We start from the raw sequence: 18,061 nt of genomic DNA on the forward strand, positions 1-18,061 counted from the left end.
GGGAGGCTTCCTTAAAGGAGGCTTTCCATAAAAATCCTGTGTTTTGATGATGATGGCAACACTCACATCAGCTTTCTCCTTACCTCTTTCCTCTTTAGCCTTGACTACACGAATCTCACCCTCTTCATTGTAAAACTCCCTTTACGCCTTTCACAGTTTCACTGAACGGCTTTGGGCAGACTTTAATCCTGTCTGTCTATCCTAAGGAGAAGCACCCAGGCCTCTAGGTGAAATCAGAGCACTACTCAATTCCCTAAAGGCATTTTTTATATTTTCTGTGGTTTCTTATCCCCCTGCCCAATGCGGTCGACTCCTCGTGCTGCTTCTGGCTGCTGAGCCAGCATTTCTTCCTCTGCACATCATTACTATGGGGTCTTATATATTTTTATCCTCTCTCTTGAGTCACTAAGGCTGATTTAAAACCCACTGTAGGAAAATTTCAAGCGACGTTTTATAGTGTGCACTGCTTTTCACTGCTTGCCATTTCATTTAACCCGCTGGCAGGCTCTTCATTAGCGTGCCTGCACCCGGTCCCCTCGCAGCTGATCCGAACCTCAGACTGCTGATATTATTTTCTATTCCCTGAAATTTTTTTCCACTTGACTGTTCACCCTTTTCCCCTTGCATTGTTAATAAAAGACTTTCATCCTAAGATGGACGCTCGGGGATGTCCTATTATTATATTATTTATACATTGAGAATGAACTCTCGATTTCATTTCTTCCTCTCTGTCTCTTAATAAGCTTTTAATACATCGTGGAAGTTACACAATCCCCCTTTGGCAATTGAGTTTCTTTAAAAGCCTCTTTGACGGCCTTTATCAAAAAGCACTCAGGAAAATGTATTAACTCTTCTCCATTATCCACTATTCTGTTGACTTAACATAAGATGAACAGATTTTTTTTTCCCAGTGTATTAGAAGCACGGAGGCGTTTTTTAATTATTATTTCAATTTGCTTGCTACCTACAGAAGTAGTTACAATTCCTAAATGGATCTTTGCAAACATGCTCAGGTGAACTATTTATTTGCTGAAAAATGCAGGTTTGGGGTTAATTAAGACTAATGGCAAATTCATCAAAAAGAATGGGAAATAGTGCTGAAAAACCCTTTTTTTTTGACATGTGAAAAATGCATTTCCTTCTGCAGCTTTTAAACAAAATATTCTAATTTCTCCTTTTCGAACAATATGTCAAGATTAAGTGGAATTTTAACCTGCTTCTCCACATTGTATTAATGGGTTTCTAGGGAAAATTTCTTTTCAATAGCAACCAGCTAAAACCAGAGAGGGAGAGATATCTTGTTGCAGCCCACTATTCTTCCACAACAAAACCAAATGAATTAATAAACCATTTGATGCTGTCCTCCACCCCTTCCCCTCCTCCCCTGCAAGCAATAAACAGGTTGTTTATACCTCTCTACAACTCAGGATTTCAGGGATGAAAACCAGGGGTTATTCTCCAGGCTTCCAAGGAGCAACAGGGCAGTTCCTTCACTCCTCTGGGTGGAAAAAGCATGAGTAGGGACATGGTGGTTGTGATGTCTCAGGCTTGTTACACCCTTAAGAGTACCAAGGGGGACATCCAAAGGCAAGGGGACTCCATTGGTTTCCTCAGGCGTTTTCCTCATCTCTTCCTCTGGCCCATTTACCCCTGCGCCCATGGGACACCATCTTCCCTTAAAAACTGGCTGGTTCCTGCCAGTGCAAGGGCATCTTTAACTGAAATAGTGTCATGGGTTTGAGCTGGTAAATGTTTTCCTGGATTAAGGGGGATGTCAGCTTACTCTCTACTTCCAAAAGGCATGAAATGCTTTGGATGGGTGCAGCAGGGCACCTACCAGGGGCATTTCAAAAGAAGACCATGTGTCATGTGCCATAAATCCTGCCTGGTTTCATGGGGCACATCCAAGGGAAATTCCCTGGAAATAGTTTTCCATGGGACGGGACTACAGCGGTCTTTTTCTTTCCTTGCATCCCTCCCAAAGGGGTGTGCTGGTGTGAAGAGAGGTCACCAGAAAGTTGTCACGTGGAGCAGAGAGCCATACCCACACCTTCTCCTTTGTTTCTAGGTCCTGTTGTGCGAGGCCAACTCTACAGGCAGCTGTCCAGGCACTGCAGCCTTCCAGGTAAAAACATCATGAGCGTTGTCTCAGGGCAAGCCTGGGAGTGGGTGAGGGTGCGGATGAAGATGGGGGTTCAGGTCTGTCTGTGCATGGAGGCATCTAGAGGATTTGAGATTCTGTAGTGGCTTTGTGCTGCTTGTGATTCCCAGTGTTGGTCTCACTGACCATGAAAGCCTCCTTGGTGGCTTCAGTCCCTTCACCAGACTCTTAGGATACCATCTAAGCTGTCACGTTTGTTGGACAAACTGGGTTGGAGATCAGAAGCGGAGCTGAGCTAACACATTTCAGTGCGGACTTCAAAGCCTTCACAAATCCTGAGTTTTAGTCTCTTCAAAAGGTGCTCAGGGCTCGGTTAGCTGGAGAGGAGGCAGGAAGGGCAGACAGCCACCTCTCATACAAACCTTTAACATTAGAGTGGGGGACTTTTAATAAGATGCTCCAGTGAGCATCTGCATGCATGGAGATGCTGGCCGACAGGGAGGTTTGAAGGATGCTGTACCTCAGTGAGAGCACAGCCTTCCTCTTGCACTGCTCAGCTTGTGCTTGGCTCCCAGTGCTACTCAGGCATGTTTTATTCTGCATTCCTCAGCTTTTGGGAAAGGCCATTGTGCAGAACCACAAATGGTCATTGCCCAAAGGACTTAGTGCTCCAGAAAGGAAATGGAAAGGGGTGAACTGCACCTGTAATGTGGAAAGGAGGCTTCCCAGGTCTTGATTAGGCTCTGGCAGATTGTGCAATGAGTGGTATCTTGGCCTCAAACTGTGAGCAGGGAAAAGGGCAAAGAGTGGGAGAAAGGTGAAACAGGAGGAAGACTTTGCAGGCTGTAGGCTTTGTCTCTTTTTTGGGGTGAGGTGGGTTTATTTCTCTGCAAATTTCTTCATTTCTCTGTGTCTGACTGCTGGAAAGAGATAATGATGCTTTTGCTGTCTGCTCTGGCTGAAGAGGCATATTGCACATATGGGCTGGACCCCTAACATAAGGATGGGGTGCTCAGTTGGACCCAAGGGCAGGTTTGGGTACAGAGTGACAGTGGAAATGGGAGAATTCCTGCCACCCAGGAGGAAGATGTGAAGAGCAGAGGAATCCCTGAAGGACATAGAGGGACACAAGGTGGAGGGTTTGCCAGTTATCCTCACTGCTGATTCCTTGAAAATAATAATAATAATAATAATAATAGTAATAATAATAATAATAATAATGATAATAGTAATAATAATAATAATAAACAAACAGCAACAAACTATTTATGAAGAAGACATGGAGTCTGCTACCTCGCCTTTGCCTCCAGGCAATTAAGCAAAACTACTTATATTATGTCCTTCAACATCAATTGATCTGAGTGATTCACAAACTTAATTAGTTTAACCAAAGGGAAAAATGAGAGAGTAAGTAGAACTGGAAAGAAAAACTGGAATGAAACAGGTCTCTATTGCCATAGATTTAACCTTAGCTATATCCTAAAACTGGTCTGGTTTTGCTCAAATTTAGAAGGATATTACACATTTAAGCAGTATGCATCATGTCAAAATGCCTTTTTGAAAATTTTTATTGGATGCATCACTAAAAAAGAATGTTTAATAGCTCAAGAAGTGATGCTGGCATGCATTTTGATTGTAGCATTGTCCTTTGCAGAGAAAGATGAAACCCTTTGTGTTTGTTCCAACCTGGTCCAAATCCAGGCTTCCGATCCCAAAAAATCCTTGCAGAAATGGAAACTCCAGCTATTGGCCAGCTGTAATTTTAAAGCAAATGAGGGTTAATGCAGTTCTGGCAGAGGATGCAGAGCACAGACCCCTCTGCCAGCTCCATTTCCCTTGTTGGAGGTGTCAGGAGGAGGAGCAGCGAATTCTCCCCGGTGTCTCTGCTCCCAGGCTGCACCACCTCCCATTGCAGAGCCTGAGGGATTCACCCAAAACCCCAGAGAACCAAGGAAGGGTGTTGGAAGACGAGCAAACTGCTAGAAATATCCTCCAAGGCATGCAAAACCTTTGCAAGGAAAAAACACGCACCGTCAGCTGGTCGGCACGCCGCCGTTTCTCCTCCTCCTTCCAATCCTATTAGTATTAGAGAGGGATAGGGCTATAAGAGGAAAAGCCCATCTTTAGCAGCAGTGCTGACAGCTTGCCTTCTAAATCTTTAATAAGCACCGGTTTGCACAGCCACTCTCATCTGCTGCGTGACAGCGTGTGGAAGCAGAAACCCAGTGGCGGGGCCCCTGCTGGAGCTCTGCTGGATGCTGGGCAGGTGTTCGGAAGGTACCTGGGGAACCTCAGCTGTTGAAATCCGGTGATGGAGCCTCAGCGGTGCAGTTCTTGCTCCATCAAAACTCTTTCCTTCTCCACCTGTGTGCCAGGATGTCAGTGCAAAACCATGTTCCCTTGCAGCGTACAGAGGCAATGGCTGCAGTTCCCTGTGCCCAACGATCGAGGGGATCTGTAACCTCAGGAGAGACAGGACTGGTCTGCCAGCAAAGGAGATCACTCAGCATGGCTGCTGGGTGGCTGAGTTCTGCCCTGTTCAGCCCACACAGCTCCCAAAAGGGTTTGCGATGCCCCACGGCATTGAATTTGTCTCAGACTTCCTCCTCCAGATGTCAATTTGGGACTGCAGGTAGTCCCTCTGCTTAACTGGGTGCAAAGATAGCTACTCTGGGACATTAATTAAAAACCTTTATAGACCAATAGTGACCACAAAGACTTTTCCAGTATCTGGATAAAGATCATTGCTATGGGAAGTAGAAGGCCATGTTTACAGCTTAGGAAAGAGTCAGGAATTGATTCTCAGAAACCACAATTAATGAGGGTGGCAAAAGGCACGGAGCATGCTGGGATTCTGCTGCCCTCTCCTGGATGCTGCATCTTATTCTGGCCCATGGGTGCTGTATCGTGGAAGTCAAGCATGGCCAGGTTGTCTGCAAGAGCCGTCCCTGGTGTCCTGGCTTCTGGCAACCAAAAGCCACAGAAAGCTGCTCAGCTGTCAGCCTTTCAGAGGCTGGGGCACCCACTTCCACCGCTTCCCATGCCAAGGTGGAGCACGCTCTGGTTGCACCCCAAATCAAGGTGACCTTGGCCAAACGCTTCTTCTCCCTCTGCAAGAGCAGTGCAAGAGCACTGCAGGACGGCCTGTGGAGGGCTTTGTGCTTCAAGGGTTTTACCTGCACGCCAGACCCAGCGGTTGTCCAGTGAGAAAGCTCCACTTGGCTGTCGTGTCCGTGGGGCAAGCAGTGATACAGCTTTGGGAAAGGGAGGGCTCAGGCTTTATTCCCAATGGAGCACATGAAGTCGCCACCTCACATCAGTGGAAAGTATAAGTTCTGCTCTAAATCTGGTTATCAGCTGTTTGACGGGATTCTCAGCATGTGGGTTTCGGAGAGTGGAGATATCTGCCCTGAAGATGAGCAGCAGCTTAAAGTGTGTGAAAATGGAGTTATAAAGAGCACTGATGGGGATTTCTGGACACAGTGGCTGTACCTAGGGGACCTGGCTTGGTCATGGAGGTGTTGTGCCCTGTGCTGGGTACACAGCAGTGTGTGAACACTTCTGTGGGGTATTTAGCACAGAAATATTTAAATCAGAGCAAGGGTGTGTCTATCTATCACACATGCAGCATGTGGACACGTGGGAGCCGGGGGAGAAAGTAGGGACAGGAATGTGATTACTCACATGTGCCCCTGGCCTGTGCAGCTGCAGGAAGTGGGATGCAGGCAAGAACAGATGCTAACACCAGATCCAATCTGTTTTTCCTGCATCATATAGATGTTTGCAGGGGATCCATGAGGGTGAGAGTGCATGGTGTAGCACGCACAGGGCTATGTGTGCATGCACAGGTCCAAGTCCCACTGACCTCACACCCACAGTGCATGCAACAGCCTCTGGACACATGTGTGAGCAGCCCAGGGATGCCAATCCCAAATAATCTAGGAGGCATTTCTAGCAGATCTACCCCACACAAGCACTTTCTGTGGGGGCAGCAGCCACCGTTGTGGGCAGAGCAAGTAGAAATGGAGCAGCCTGGATTTTCTGCACTGCATGCCAACAGGATAAACCAGCTCTGAGCCTCAGTCATGGAGAGGAAAAATCCCTTGTAGGGGCAGGAAATACACTTAGGTCCAAAGCTCTATCTGTGATATATGGCAAATTTAAGTCTTTGCATAGAAATGTCAGGAAAGAAAAAGAAGGAAGAGCTGGAGCACTGAGTTTGGGATAAACACACTGATATTTCCACAGTTTGCAAAGTCAGTATATATGAAGCAATATCTTGAAATCCAGTGATATAAAGTGTTAGGAAAGAGGTAGAAGAGCTTCAAAGAAAAAGGAGGAAGAATAGCAATACAGGGAGGGATGCTGTGAGAGGTGGTCACAGGCACTGCCCAAAGCTGAAAAAGTGCCCTAAGAAGGGACTGGGAGGCACTGGGGAGGATCACAGCAGACGTTATCCAGACCACTCCATACCCTGGGCACCCAGCGTGGTGCTTTGGGAGGTGCTTTAGACTCTGGGGGCAACCAGGAGTGAAGTGTGATCACCACATGCCACCCTGGCCCCTTCTGACACTCCCGCTGCATCACTTGCCTTCTAAGTTTCTCCTTTGCATTTTGATTTTTTTAGGTAGCTCCTTGCTTAACCTGCCTGTTCCCCAGCCTTCAGAAACGGAGCACAGCCCAAAAAAACAGATGTCTTCTTCTGAGCCCATCCTGGACCTCAAGACAGACACGACAGAAGCTCTTCCAGGTGAGAAATATGGCAGTTTGCTGTCGTGGGTACCTGCAGTCACACCATGCAGAGCCACATGCTGGTCATCTTGATGGACCTGCCCTTAGCAACAGGCGCTCAATAGGGATGCGTGTTCCTGCCAGCCCCATGTCACGGTCTCTCCCTCTTCCTGTCATATCTCATTCCTTCATCCCAAATGAGCTGATTTGCTCCTGATTCGTTATGCCAGTGCCAAGCTGGGCTAAGGCTTGGAGTCAAAGACATGTTGGCTTGCACGTAGCTCAGGGAGGACACCCCAGGATGGAGAACCTGCTGGAGAGGGGCAGATGGCACAGTAAGGGCTGTCTCTTCTGGAGGAACTGTGACTGGCTCTGCACCGCTAATAAAGCATCTCTCCATCAGCAGGGGAAGGTGGGATGTGGGCTTGAGGCTTCGTGTATGCAGGATTCACGGGTTTCGTCACAGCCTGATTTCACCCCGCTATGCAGCCTGGGTGCTCTGGTTTAGCCCCCTTGACCCTAATGCTCATCTTTGTCACTGGAGGGTGGCATCTGGTCCAGGCAGTGTGAGGCCTCCACTCATGAGCATCAGCCCTGGGCAAGGTGGGCATTCCAAGTCACCCCTCTCCCCACATGAACCTATACTGTTGCGTACTTGCTATATATTTAAATAAGTCATAAGTCAACACTGGGGTGCTATAGGCTCTCCCATGCCCAAATTTCCCATACTAAGCTGCTTCCACAGCTCAGTTTCCCACTGCGCATGCCATGGCAGAGAGCAGATGTAAGGCTGAATCATGTCTTCTGGTTGCAAGCATTTAGCTCTTACCAAAAACAGAACAGCAAGCGATCACTGATCGTCCTTTCACACATGAGCACCCTTGATCTGCTCCTGAGGAACTACAAGACGCGCTCTGCCATTCCCTGATGCTGGAGAAAGTAAAAATACCTATTTGTTGTAAGTTGCTAACAAGAGGCATGAAGGTACAAATCCCAGTGTGGGGACCTGCTGCTTTGCTGGATTCACATGGTTTTTGTTTGCTCATTTAGAGGGAACCCAGCAAAGCAGAAACCTGACTGGCAGACATTCATTTCTGGGTCTTCTAACCATATAAGACCTAATGTCCTTTCATGATGTTACAGCCAATGACTAGGAGACCCCAAGAATCCATTTTTTCCCCCAGCTATCAATGCCAAACGATTTCTGTGCTTCATTTTTTTCATTTGCACAACTGATCTCCTCAATAATCTTTTCAAAGCTGTGGATGCAGGCAGAACTCTGTCATCCCACCTCAGGGGCATGTCCAGTGATGATCTTCTGTGGCTGGGGACAAATTCACCCCAGATAGAAACAGGTGACCTAAGAAGATGAGACACCCTCAAAGTCTGCCAGTGACTGTCAGGAGTAACCTGATCCCTCTTTTAAGCACGTGCTGAAGCTAGAGCAAAGTTAAGAAATATTTCAGCTATGAGAGAACCCTGGCAATTCTTTATGGGCACCAAGAGGAGTGGTAATAACTGATGCAATAACTCACACTGCAACATCCATTTGGGGCTTAGGGATGGTTTGCTCCAGGTAGACATTCCCAATATTAGTCTATGCCCTTGGAAAAACTTCCTGGCCTCTTCCAGCCTGAAGGGCTCAGCACAGGGCTGGCTTTTCCCCGGCTGCTGTTGTGCCCTGTGGCCTCTGAGCTGGGGAGGCAGCTTAGGCTGAGCAGGAGCGGCTCCTCTGGGCAGAGCAGCACCTCTTGTAAAGCATTTGCCATACACAGCCTTGATGATTAATTCTGGCCAAGAAACCAGTGGGTCTTACCCAATATTGATTGGCTTGATAAGAAGTGCCCAGTGAAAGCTGCTTTTGCTTCACACAGTATTAAAATGCCTGCCCTGGGCCAGATGTTCTGCTGATGTAAATCAGAATCACTCCATTGGCTTCAGTTCCAGCAGCGTCCGACATCTGAGGGCCTGGCTTTGCACCATCACCGGAATTTGACCTCTCGTGTCTGCATTCGTTTTGCTTTGCCAAAATGAAATGTGTTATAATTCCCAGCCTTGCCATAAAGCTGGAGTCACTGCACTCAAAAAGCATGATCAAATGAAGCAATCACGCCAAGTCTTAGTCCAATAAAACTGCTGTCCGTCCTGTACTTATTCACCACCCCTCAGCTGGCCTCGCTTTAGAAGACACCTCACAGTTCCTCCAAAGCAACTCCTCCAGCAGACTGCATGCATACGCTGCTCTCAGAAAGGACTTTGCAAGGACCTGGGACATCCCTGCAACAGGGGACGGCAAAGCTGCTGCCTACCAGAGCCTGCAAAGGCAGAGAGAGTTGGGAGACCCTCACGGGGTCTGAATCTGCTGCTTCTTCCCCACCTTCTCCAGGTGTGCCAAAACTGAGACAGCCTAGTGCAGGTGCTAAATTAACCAGTGACATTATATTTGGTTGAATACCCACTGCTTATGAACACGGAAGAAAGAATATCTGGACTGCACAGATCCACACCGTGCAGGAAACCTTGCTTAAAACCGACAGCAGAGCTCGTAACCTTCTCAAACAACAACAGAAAGGATATGTTTGGGAAACATAAGCGATTTCACAGGGGTGGAGCTGAAAGGCTCTGTGTGATTAAGGCCACAGAGGCACGCAGCGCCTGGCGGTGTCTGCAGCTCCGGGAAGGGGAAATACGAGGAAGTTGGAGATTAAATTGGTAACAGCAATTAGCCTGCTGATGGATATCGTGTCAGCCTTCACTGAGGGGCTTAGCGAGTGGCGAGGGCTTGATTTAGATCACAGCAAGGGCTCGGTCCTGAATTAACTGCAGAAACACACCCTTTGTGGTGTTTGTTCCGTCTCCGAACAGACCCTGGGTACTGACAGAAGTCACGTATAACAGAAGGTGGCTGGAGTTAGATATCCACCTGTGATTCGAGGCAGACAAACTGATTTAAATGCAAAAAAGGTCTGAAGAACACAGCACTCATATGCACACGCTCCTGGGCTGTCTGCATTTCTCCCCTGCACAGCCTTGCAGGTTGGAGGCATTTCCATATTGCACCCGTTCCTGCCATGTATGTATATATTCACAAGCACTCAGCAAATGCTTATTTTATTTAGAGTAATGCTCTTGAGGGTATTTTGTTTCCTGCAGCCACACTGCCCGGTACCATGATTCTGCTAACTAAACATCCTTGCAAGAGGTGAAGTTGTGACCTTCATAACCACAGGAGGTGAAAAGTGTGATGTTTTTTAGCCCATCTCCATCATTTATACACTTCCCAAGCTATTCTTATTGTCTTTATCACCTGGGAGGAATGCAGGAACAGAACTACTGTCCACCAAAGGCTGCTGCTGGGCACCAACCATCCATGGCACGCGTGGTACCAACACCAGCTGATACCACTGACCAGCTTTCCTCCACCTTTGAGAGCTGGGCCTTCCCTCCAAGGACAGAAGTTCATGCTTCAGTCAGCCCTCAGAAAAAAAGCAAACCAAATCAAACCAAACCAAACCAAAACAAAACAAAAAACCCACTGAAATCCATTATTCCTGAACCTACCTTGCCTCCTCCTGACAGCAAAGAACAATCCGAATGACAGGAAAAAATCTGGATTATTTTTTCAAGGCTGAAGGTTGGGTTTTTCAAGAGGTGCCCCTTGCTGCTTAGGTTTTTTTCCTGCCACAACACCAGGAATGGATTACAAGAATAGCAGCAAGGGAGAGTCAAGCTGGTTCTGCTGCCCAAGCAATGAGCTTTGGGCTCAAGCCACTCTCTGCATCTGCATATCACAGATATCCAGCCTAGCTGAGCTTGGTACTTTCTGCCAAGGGATCCAGCTCAGCACTCATGGGCATCACCAGAGCTGCATGGCAGGGCCTGGGTACCGGGCTGAGAGCAAAGCACCTTGGCACGGCCACACGCGAAGTTCTGGTGCTATCCACCAGCCAGATTAATGCCATTAAACAGACATTTTTAGAACATGCAAAGCAAAATCAATGCCTGTGATGTTAAGTATATACATGTTGCTCCACAGGGCTTGGAAAGGACCTTGGGTTTTAGCAGGGAAGTCGAAAACCAAAGGATGTTTGTCTGTCCTGGTCCTGGCACTTCCAGGTCCTGCTGGGGTTGCCATAGCAGTTAATCCATTCACAACAGTCACCAGTGATGCAGATTGAGCAACAACCTTCACTGGCACAACTGGTGTAACTGAGGCTGTTGGGAATACAGAGTCTACTGCTGTGGGCAGATTGGGTCAAAGATATTTATTTATGTTGAGCCTTGTCCTTCCTTGATAAAATAAGGGGATATAGAGCCAAACAGGAGAGCAGACACCAGTTTTCAGGCTCAGCTTGACTTTTCAATAAACCTGAGACTGACGGGGTCTAAGAGCTTGCACAGAAGCGGCTGCTTTGCGTTGGGCATGGGTGAATTGTGGATACACCCTGTGCATCCTGGTGACCACCCAGCCTGTCGTGACCATCCCTGACCATCACACAACTCAAGGCAGACACGGGCTGGCACCTCCTGGGGAAGTTTCTCTTACATATAAAATCTGCAATTATTTCCATCAACAACTGCTTTCTGGACACACTCCAAGCTCCCCATCAGCACCAACATTTTGGACAAAGAGTGAAATCTGTTTTCTGCACACAGTTTTGGGGCAAGCAAAACTTGGGTTGAAGTGAATCATTTAGGTCTCTGCTCCCCTTCTCCAGGCACACACACACATACACAAAATAAACATGCTCTTCCAGCCCTTGTTTTGAAAGTGTTACTCATCTTTGTGCCACGACACCCTAAGTTTCAGAGGCTAGAAAGAAGCTAAATAAGCTTGTAAAGGAACCGAGATGTTTCTGTTTGACCCCAAGCAATATGCTGTTGCGCTTTTTTTTCATTTAAAAACTGGAAGGAAAAGAGTTGTTGAAATAAAGCCAAGCCATAGAAATGATCTGAGGTGCTTCTGCCCATGGTGCAGGTTTTTCTCTGATATCTGGCTCTCTGCTTGGCTGTCTGGTACGGGCCAAACAATGCTTTTGTTCGGGACAAAATCTCCTTTTCTGTTTGGGGGAAATCTGGGAATCTGCAGCAAATAGTTGGAAAGGAAAAGCTATCTTTGAGGCCAATGCAGCCTGAGCTGAAGAACCCCCATTTGGCTGGGGAAGCACCCCAGGAATGAACCATTCTTGACCTGCGTGTGTCAGGACCTCACCCCAACCCTCGTTGTCTGGAAGCTCTGACGAAGAGAAGCAAACCCAACAGTTTGACCCCCATCCTTGGGCTCCTGGCACATGGTGAGCTCATCTCCCTGTCAAGCACTCAGGAAATACAAAATGCTATCCAAAAAAGCAGCAAGGGGTTGGGACAGCGTGTGCTTCTCCCTGCAGATAATGAGCTGGAGCCCATTAATTGCACTCAGCAGGACATCTATCAGCACCATGGGGCTGCCACCAAAGTGTCATTTCTGCGCTCTAATTGATGCTCTAAAGTAGACAGAAGCATCACAGAGGAAGCAAAGTCCAAGAAAATTAAAAAACAATGAGAAAATCAGTCTACGTAACAGATCTTTTTTTCCCAATTCAGTAGCTGTGAGGTGTACTTGAAAGAGTTGTGAAGCGTCCTAGGATCATCTCAAGAGCTATATTGCATTGCCAGACACGAGCTGGCCCCACAACGGCTCTCACTGACGAGACACACCAAAGTGAGGGAAGCTTAGCCTGAGGGAAAATGAAGTTATTTGTCCAAAGCTGCAGAGAACAGTGGCAAGGAAATACCCTGGAAGACCTAGACTGCCTTGGAGTCCAGAGCATTCAGTGTCAGGTTTGGTCCAGGTCAGACTTTCGCCAAAAAGGACTCCACACTCTTGAAATCACTAGCACACAGAAAGAATACACACACTTGTCCTACTAGCACACCCTAACCTTTTAGTTTGGGTCAGAAAAACTCTGGTCTCATAGACAGGGTTAAGCACAGATCCGTAGACCTAAGTATCTTGCACCAATCATGGAATATCTGGCCAGTGTAGAAGATTGGCCAAGATGAACATTCGCCCCTTGACATCTGCCTGTCGTTGGATCCTGAAAATTCCAAGGTGAAGCCAACTTTCCTCACAGAACTTCTGCAAATTCACGTTGCTTTTGGTTCCCCTCCAGTTCTTTGCTGTTTGGAAACACGTGTGCCCATGCAGGTGAACTTGTGTGCTCTGATGCTTGGCCAGGATGCTTGGCCGGGAGGAATCACGTGTTTCAGCACCATATGGGGATAAAATAAATACCTGCTGAGGTCTGCATTTCTCAGGGAGTGCAAGATCATTTCTACAGATGTTAGTCTGAGAACCAGCCAGAACAGGCTGAGATAACATGCCCTTGGTGAATGAGATAGAGCAAACGTAAGTAAATTGTTATGGCCAATTAATGAGTATTTCCAAAGACAAGTCGTTAAGAGTCACTAGCTCCATTATGCAAAGTCCCCTGGCTACCTAGAGATGGCCTAAACGACCTCATCATATCTAAATTAGCAGAATTGCTCGACTGGTACCTGCAAAAGATCTGGACCAAGTTATGCACTTACACAGGGGACCATGCACTGGAGAAGCACAGGAATGGCCTGAAGATCACCTGCTTGGCAGTTCCAAAGCAAATAAATTATGCCCTGGCAAACCTCTGCTCTAGAAAGGGAGTTTTCATTGGGGATCTACACCGTTGTCCTGCTCTCCCCAAGCTCATCAGACCCAGATATTATAGATAATGTGATGGGAACACAGCAGGAGCAGAGAGATTGCACGAGTGTGAAGGTTGCAGGTTTGTAGCCTGGCCAGACCATGCGAAGGAAACCAGCATGGTCCGGTGCAGAGTGTGCAGGAGCAGCACTGAGGAGACTTGGATTTGTTCTCAGCCTGGTGACCTTAACAAGTTATTCCACTTCTCTGTGCCTCAAATGTGAATAATGTGATGTAAAATGTGTCAAAAGCTTTAGAAAAAAAAATGCTATACTGCGCCAGCTACAGTCACTGGATGTTGCAGGAGCTAAGATACCAGGGAAGAACTGAAGAGATTTTAATTCAGTCTCCAGCTAAGCCATAGGCCTCTTGTATGAATTTGGGTGCATCAGCTTATGTTCCCCATGCCTCGGCTCCCCATTTCACAAGTGCAGCTGTGAGCCTCGCAGATAAGATTATTAAAGCAGTATAAGAACTTAGAGACTTTATTCCATCACTCAAAGAATTCGGGGCAAAGATACATCCTTGTAACTTCCTGGAGAGATTTGCTGAAGAAAATCCAGCCTTCAAAGTTTCTGCTGTGATGGATGACATTTGTGCTTTCCACCTCTAGTAATTTCAGTGCTGGAACTGCTCAAGTAAATGTCAAAAAAAAGAGGAAGGAAGAGGGGGGGGGAAAAACAAAAACAAAACAAAAATAAAAACCACCTCTATCTCTACAAAAAGTTTTCAAGGAAAATGAAAATCCACCTAGACATTTTCTGCTTCCATGGGGGCAAAGTGTAGGATGAGGAATTTGAAATAGAAATACTTTATACCCTGTTTCATATGTCTGCTAGCAGATGTGCTTTAAAAAAAAAAAATCCCAGCAGGTCAGGAATTCAGACATTTTAGAGAAAAAATCTCAGTTTTCAGAGCTCTTCGTTTTTGAGAAGCGGAGCGGTGGCTTTGCACAGGGGTTTGGTGGGTGCGCCCCGAAGCAACCTCAGCTGCGCTGGGGTCCTCCCTGCATCAGGTCCCCCGTGCAGAATTCCTACCTGGAGACCTGCTCGTGGAGCCACCACTGAGGGCTCTGATAGTGAAAAGCACCTTAAGGGATAAAAAAAGGAGTAGAACAAACCAAGAGAGAAAAGGGACAGGGAAAACTCCCCCAGGAGAAGCAAGGGGGGTGTCACCAGGATGGCCTCTCCCAGACTGCTGCCTTTCCTATAGTATATCTATACTTTTGATCTGGATTCAAATTCCCTTTTGATTGCTTTCACATGTTAATAGCAAAAATTGGAGTACATCTGGGCAGGGCAGATGTTGCAACACTAAATGGTCAGGTGCATTGCTGGGCAATACTTACCAGCTGTTGGTTACTGATGGTGTCTGCTCAGTCCTGAGCACTCCCATGTGCAAAGTCCTGCACAGAAAACTACAATGTGAAGAGTGGAAAAGGGTGAGGATAATTCATGGCCCAATGGCAATTGCTCCCTATAAAACCCCACGTAACAGCACTTTTGCAATTCACATTGGCTGTGACAACCGGAGTGTTTCTAATGCAAGAGCAAATGTACAGCCCCAGCAGCACAGAGGTGGGTATAGGTGAAGGGCTGGAAACTCCAGAGCGTTAAATGAGAGGCACTGATGTTATTAGAGCTGTACAACAAACAGTTTTTTTCAAAGTGCCTTGAAAAGAAGCAATGAAAACCACTGCCAGGTTAATACCACCACTCAGAATAACAAATATTGTTATTGCGATGGGAAGAAAGTCTCTGAGTGTCTGATCCAACAAAAAAACAGCTGTGCAAATGAAAACAATGACAAGAAACACGCCTCCCTTCCCAAAGCTTTTAAAGAGCAGAAAGGCCCGTGTTGCTGCCAACTATATTTAGAAAAACAGGAACTTCAAGGGAAAAAAAAAATACACTTTCAAAACAAAAACCTGCTAAAACAGCCAAATCGTGAGAAAGTCTCTGCCAGCTGTGGAGCAGGGTCTGGCAAGCACAGCCCTGAACCCACCGTGTGCTGAGAGCCCTCAGACACGAGGACACTTCTGTTGTCCCACCACCGGGCCTGTCCCGCGCCCACGGCAGCTCCAGAGCCCCACAGACACATCTCCAGCTTCCTCTGCATCACTCGTGTGTTTCATCCCAAAACCAGCTTTGGTCGTGGCTGTTGGGACAGCACCAGAGGTGACAGCGTGCCTTGAGGAGGGATGTGTGGGACAGGTCTGCTGGACTGGGTGAAGAGCCCTCTCACCTCCCTGTCCACACCAGACACGGGTATCAGCAAACACTTGTCCAGGTTCAGCTGTAAACACGTCTCTCTTTGCAAACCTGAGGAGGCGAGCAGGGAGGCCCTCTGCTCAATGCTTTCCTAGCAGTTTCCATTCACTTTTCTCACTGACAGATTTTTCCCCGGCAGCTGGTAATTGAGACAGAGTGACTGCTGCCCATGCAGAGTCACTGCTCGTTTTCCACTGTCATTAACAAACAAAAGTGTGTGCAAGCCCTGCCTGAGGTCTGTGGGAGGCTGAGCAATTGCTTCTTCCATCTCAGGCCTCCTTGCATCTGAGGTTTCTTGTCTGGACCATTCCAGCACCACTGCAGACGAAACCACAGACCATGGGAAGCCCATAAGCTTTCCAGGACCACCCAACCCCACCTGGGGCTGGTCCCCGGGCTCGGCCAACCCAAGGCTTGGAGAAGGGCTCACCAAGGTGGTGGCTCGGCTTTCCCTGCCCATTTGGGCACCCCGCAGGGACCCCACTGGGATTGCCCCATGCCCAACTGATCCGAGCAACCCGCACCCCCGGCCTGGCTGCACCCCAGCCTTGCTCACAGTACAGTGGGTCACCAGGGGCTTGTGCAAGCTCCTGCTCCTCACACCACTCTCTGTTTTCCTTCCCCAGCCCATGGTGACCCAGAGGAGCCAAATCAAAGCTATGAGACAAGGCAGGACCCAGCCAGTCCCACCAGTGGGGACAACTTTGCAACCTCCGGGAGCTGCAGTGAGCCCAGGCCAGCTCCAGACACGGATGAGACCCTGCCAGGCAGAGACCCCCAGTCAGAGGCCAAGGATCCCAGCCCCATCGACTCCTCGCCATGGCCAGAAGCCCCTGAGGAGTGTCCAGCCCGCCCCAACACCCTGGACTTCTCCAAGTCCCTGAAGAAGCTGGAGGAGGTGAAGCAAACAGGGCAGAGGAGAAACAGCGACCAGGCAGCGGTGAAGGAGAACGGGGTGGAGGTCAGCCCTGCCGCGGCGGTGAGCGAGGAGAGACGGGCGCTGGAGTCCGAGCTGGGGAAATGCATTGAGGAGTTCCGCAAGATTAAGATCCCCGTTGCCTTTCCCAACAAGAAGCGGCAGTGGCAGAGCGATCTGCTGAAGAAATACCAGCTGTGAGGGGACGCCCCGTCCCCCACCCCAGGGGAGGATGTCCTCCAGTGCGTTGAGAGTCTCCACCAATGTCCTCGGGTAGCAGGTGGCACACACTGCCCGTGCTCCCAAAATGAGGAGTGTAGGTTGCTCGTTAAGCCCACCCAGCAGTCAGAAGGGTTACAAGTCTGTACCCACAACACAGTGCTCCTTGCTGTGGGCATCGGGAAGGATGTATGATGTCCTAAGCGGCATAATCACGAGTGGAGGGGCATAGTAAAAGGAAGGAGGCCCAGAGTGAATGTTCAGGGCCAGAGGTACCATGCAGCAGAAGTTCCCACATCTATGAGAATGAATATTCCTGGTGTTTCAAGTAATAAAATATAGTTGGTGTCAAAAATTAATTCCAGTCTCCTCATCTCTTTGGTGCAGATGTTTGAACTTAGCTGTTCAAATCTGTACAAGTGCTTTAAACATTCAGTTCTTCTGAAATTAATTGAAGCTGTATATCTGACTGCCCTATGTTTTTGCCAAAACTCTTCCATCTGTAATGTTTGCAACTGGATTCAGCAAAACCTTCTTTTTGTGAGAGGTCAGGATGTTTTGCAGATATCTTCCTGTTCTTACACAAACACTTGAACACTGCCCAACATTGCATTGGGCCTGCAGCCAGAAATGAGCCAGTGGGAGGGAGGGTGCTGCCCCAGGAAGCCATGGCCAAGCCAGCCAACATTGCCCCTGATGACCAAGGAGCCGCACCCTGAAAGGAGAATGGGAGCAGCTCAGATGTATGGGGCTCCTCCACAGCATGAGTCACCCTCTGGGTGATCACCTGCGGGTCAGGATCAGAGGAGAGGGTGGGAGGGTGACTTTGGGGTGGGGGCATGTTACAGACCACCCCATCAGGGTGAGGAAGGGCACAAAGCCTTTAAACAACTCGAGGAAGCCTCTGAGTGACAAACTGATCTGATGGCAGACTTCAGCCTCCCTGATACCTGCGGGAAGGACAACAGGTCAGGATGCAAATGGTCCCTGGGGTGTTTCATGGATAACTTCATGATGGAGGTTCTAGGTAAGCCTACTGGGGGATGCACAGATGGATAACGGAGAAGACCCAGCTGGAGCTGTGATAGTCAATGGTAGCTTTGGTC

General features: G+C 48.1%; 1 protein-coding gene across 1 annotated transcript; it reads left to right on the plus strand.

Moving 5' to 3' along the window:
• The first annotated feature begins 1,525 nt into the window (after positions 1-1,525).
• LOC136106521 (uncharacterized) lies at positions 1,526-17,294 on the plus strand. Its single transcript, XM_071813667.1, has 4 exons — positions 1,526-1,565; positions 2,069-2,125; positions 6,729-6,851; positions 16,447-17,294. The coding sequence occupies exons 1-4, from the start codon at positions 1,526-1,528 to the stop codon at positions 16,935-16,937; spliced, it is 711 nt and encodes a 236-aa protein (XP_071669768.1). The 3' UTR covers positions 16,938-17,294.
• The last annotated feature ends 767 nt before the right edge of the window (positions 17,295-18,061 follow it).

Source organism: Patagioenas fasciata, chromosome 11 (assembly GCF_037038585.1).
Source record: "Patagioenas fasciata isolate bPatFas1 chromosome 11, bPatFas1.hap1, whole genome shotgun sequence".
Taxonomy (NCBI): Eukaryota; Metazoa; Chordata; class Aves; order Columbiformes; family Columbidae; genus Patagioenas; species Patagioenas fasciata.